The 1,557-nt window shown below is 40.7% G+C and overlaps 1 protein-coding gene across 1 annotated transcript in view; it reads left to right on the top strand.

The window, feature by feature from the left end:
• The window catches only part of LOC105263920 (uncharacterized), a gene marked incomplete at its 3' end in the record, with an annotated part of 3,466 nt that extends 1,909 nt beyond the window's left edge, over positions 1-1,557 (top strand). Inside the window, 1 exon segment of the mRNA XM_011300442.1 lies at positions 1-1,557. Coding sequence (XP_011298744.1) covers positions 1-1,485 — 1,485 coding nt within the window.

Here is a 1,557-nt window from a genome sequence, read left to right as displayed (position 1 = left end):
GTTCGAATGCTCCAGGAGATCCTCTCCTTCGAAGATAAATCTCTAAAAACCCCCAAAAAATCATCCTCTCGGATTCCAACGATGAAATCTTCTCAGAACTCCTTGAAAACATCGAGAACATTATTAGAAAAGCTAGCAAACATCTCGGACTCCTCGATCCCTTCGACATCATCTTCTAGGAGCGAGAGAAATCCCAGAGCCTCGAGGATCCCCTCAAAAATTATCAAACAACTGCAAAATCTTGAGACTCAGACCCCGAAGATGTTGGAAAAATCCCAGAGTATCCAAACAGTTTTGGAAACCAAAAGGCAGTTGAGTATCACCACAGAAACAACAGCTCCAACTTCTGCTGACGTTGGAATTTCCTCTGATGATCTTGATCTGTCCTCTTCTCCAGATCCCCAGATTACAAAACAGAATAATAAACAATTGGTGGACGTGGAGATCTCCTGCAAAGTCGACGCAATTCCCTCGACTCCAGAAAATGAGGGAAATTCAAAGAAAATTTTATTAACTGAGACTTCATCTTCTGTTAAAATCCTAAAAGTCATCCAGACTCAGACCTCAAGATCGTTTTTATTGGACTGCAGTGGAGATAATGGAGAAGAGAAAAATATTTTGATGGGCAAGATGAGGCTGAAGCTTCCCTGTAAAGAAATAAATACTGATAAACGTATCTTAATCGATTCAGCAACTGGAAAAGATCGATTAGAAATTCAAAATTTCTGTTGCGAGTCTCAATTAACAAACACCGATGCCCCATTAATCTATCCGATTAATTACGTGATGAAGAAAGATGCGAATCATCAGGTCGATGCCATCAGGAGTTTAATGAATATTAATGCTGATGATTCTGGGGGATTGAAAGGGGAATTTGACATGTGTGAGAGCATTGTTTCGTCGATCTCGAAGGAACTTATGAGCTCGAGAAGATCTTTAATCGAGAGTTGTGAGAAATTATCGAGTGAATTCGTTCAGAAGCAGGAGGAAATAGTGAGGATTCCCAGAGAAGTCATCAGGGCATTCGAGATTGCTGAGGACAGAGCGAGAAATTTGTGTCGAGCCATCGAGATCTATCAGGGGAGTTTAAAAAAGAACGAGGGGAAAACCCAAGAGAGATGTGAGGGAAATGAATCTCTTGAGAAAATTCTGGAGCAGAAGATCAAAGAGGAAGAGCTTGGGGTAACGAATAAAATCGAAAAAAATTTCGAGGAGAACAGGATGGGGGAACGGTTCATGGAGGATCTGAAAGTATTTTTAATGCAACAGGATGTCAAGCTGGTGGTGGAGGATATCGTGAAGGCAGTGGACAAGAGGATTTCGAAGGAAAATTTGAAAAAAGACGAAATTAGATCCTGCGGTGTGGAATCATCTTCCGAGGCAGTTCTCATGAATAGAGCGAATATTCTACCGATTATTTATGGCGCCCTGTGCTCTCTTGTCTTCTGGTCCCTTCAGTTTTCTATGAGCTGTGATATGTCATGATTTTTTAATGATTAATAGATGAATAAATGATGTTTTGTAGAACCATCCTTCAGTGGAATGGTAAAACGAGAT

Source organism: Fopius arisanus, unplaced genomic scaffold (assembly GCF_000806365.1).
Source record: "Fopius arisanus strain USDA-PBARC FA_bdor unplaced genomic scaffold, ASM80636v1 scaffold00017, whole genome shotgun sequence".
Lineage (NCBI taxonomy): Eukaryota > Metazoa > Arthropoda > Insecta > Hymenoptera > Braconidae > Fopius > Fopius arisanus.
Note: the sequence above shows the minus strand (reverse complement) of the source record. Positions and strands in the feature narration are given on the sequence as shown.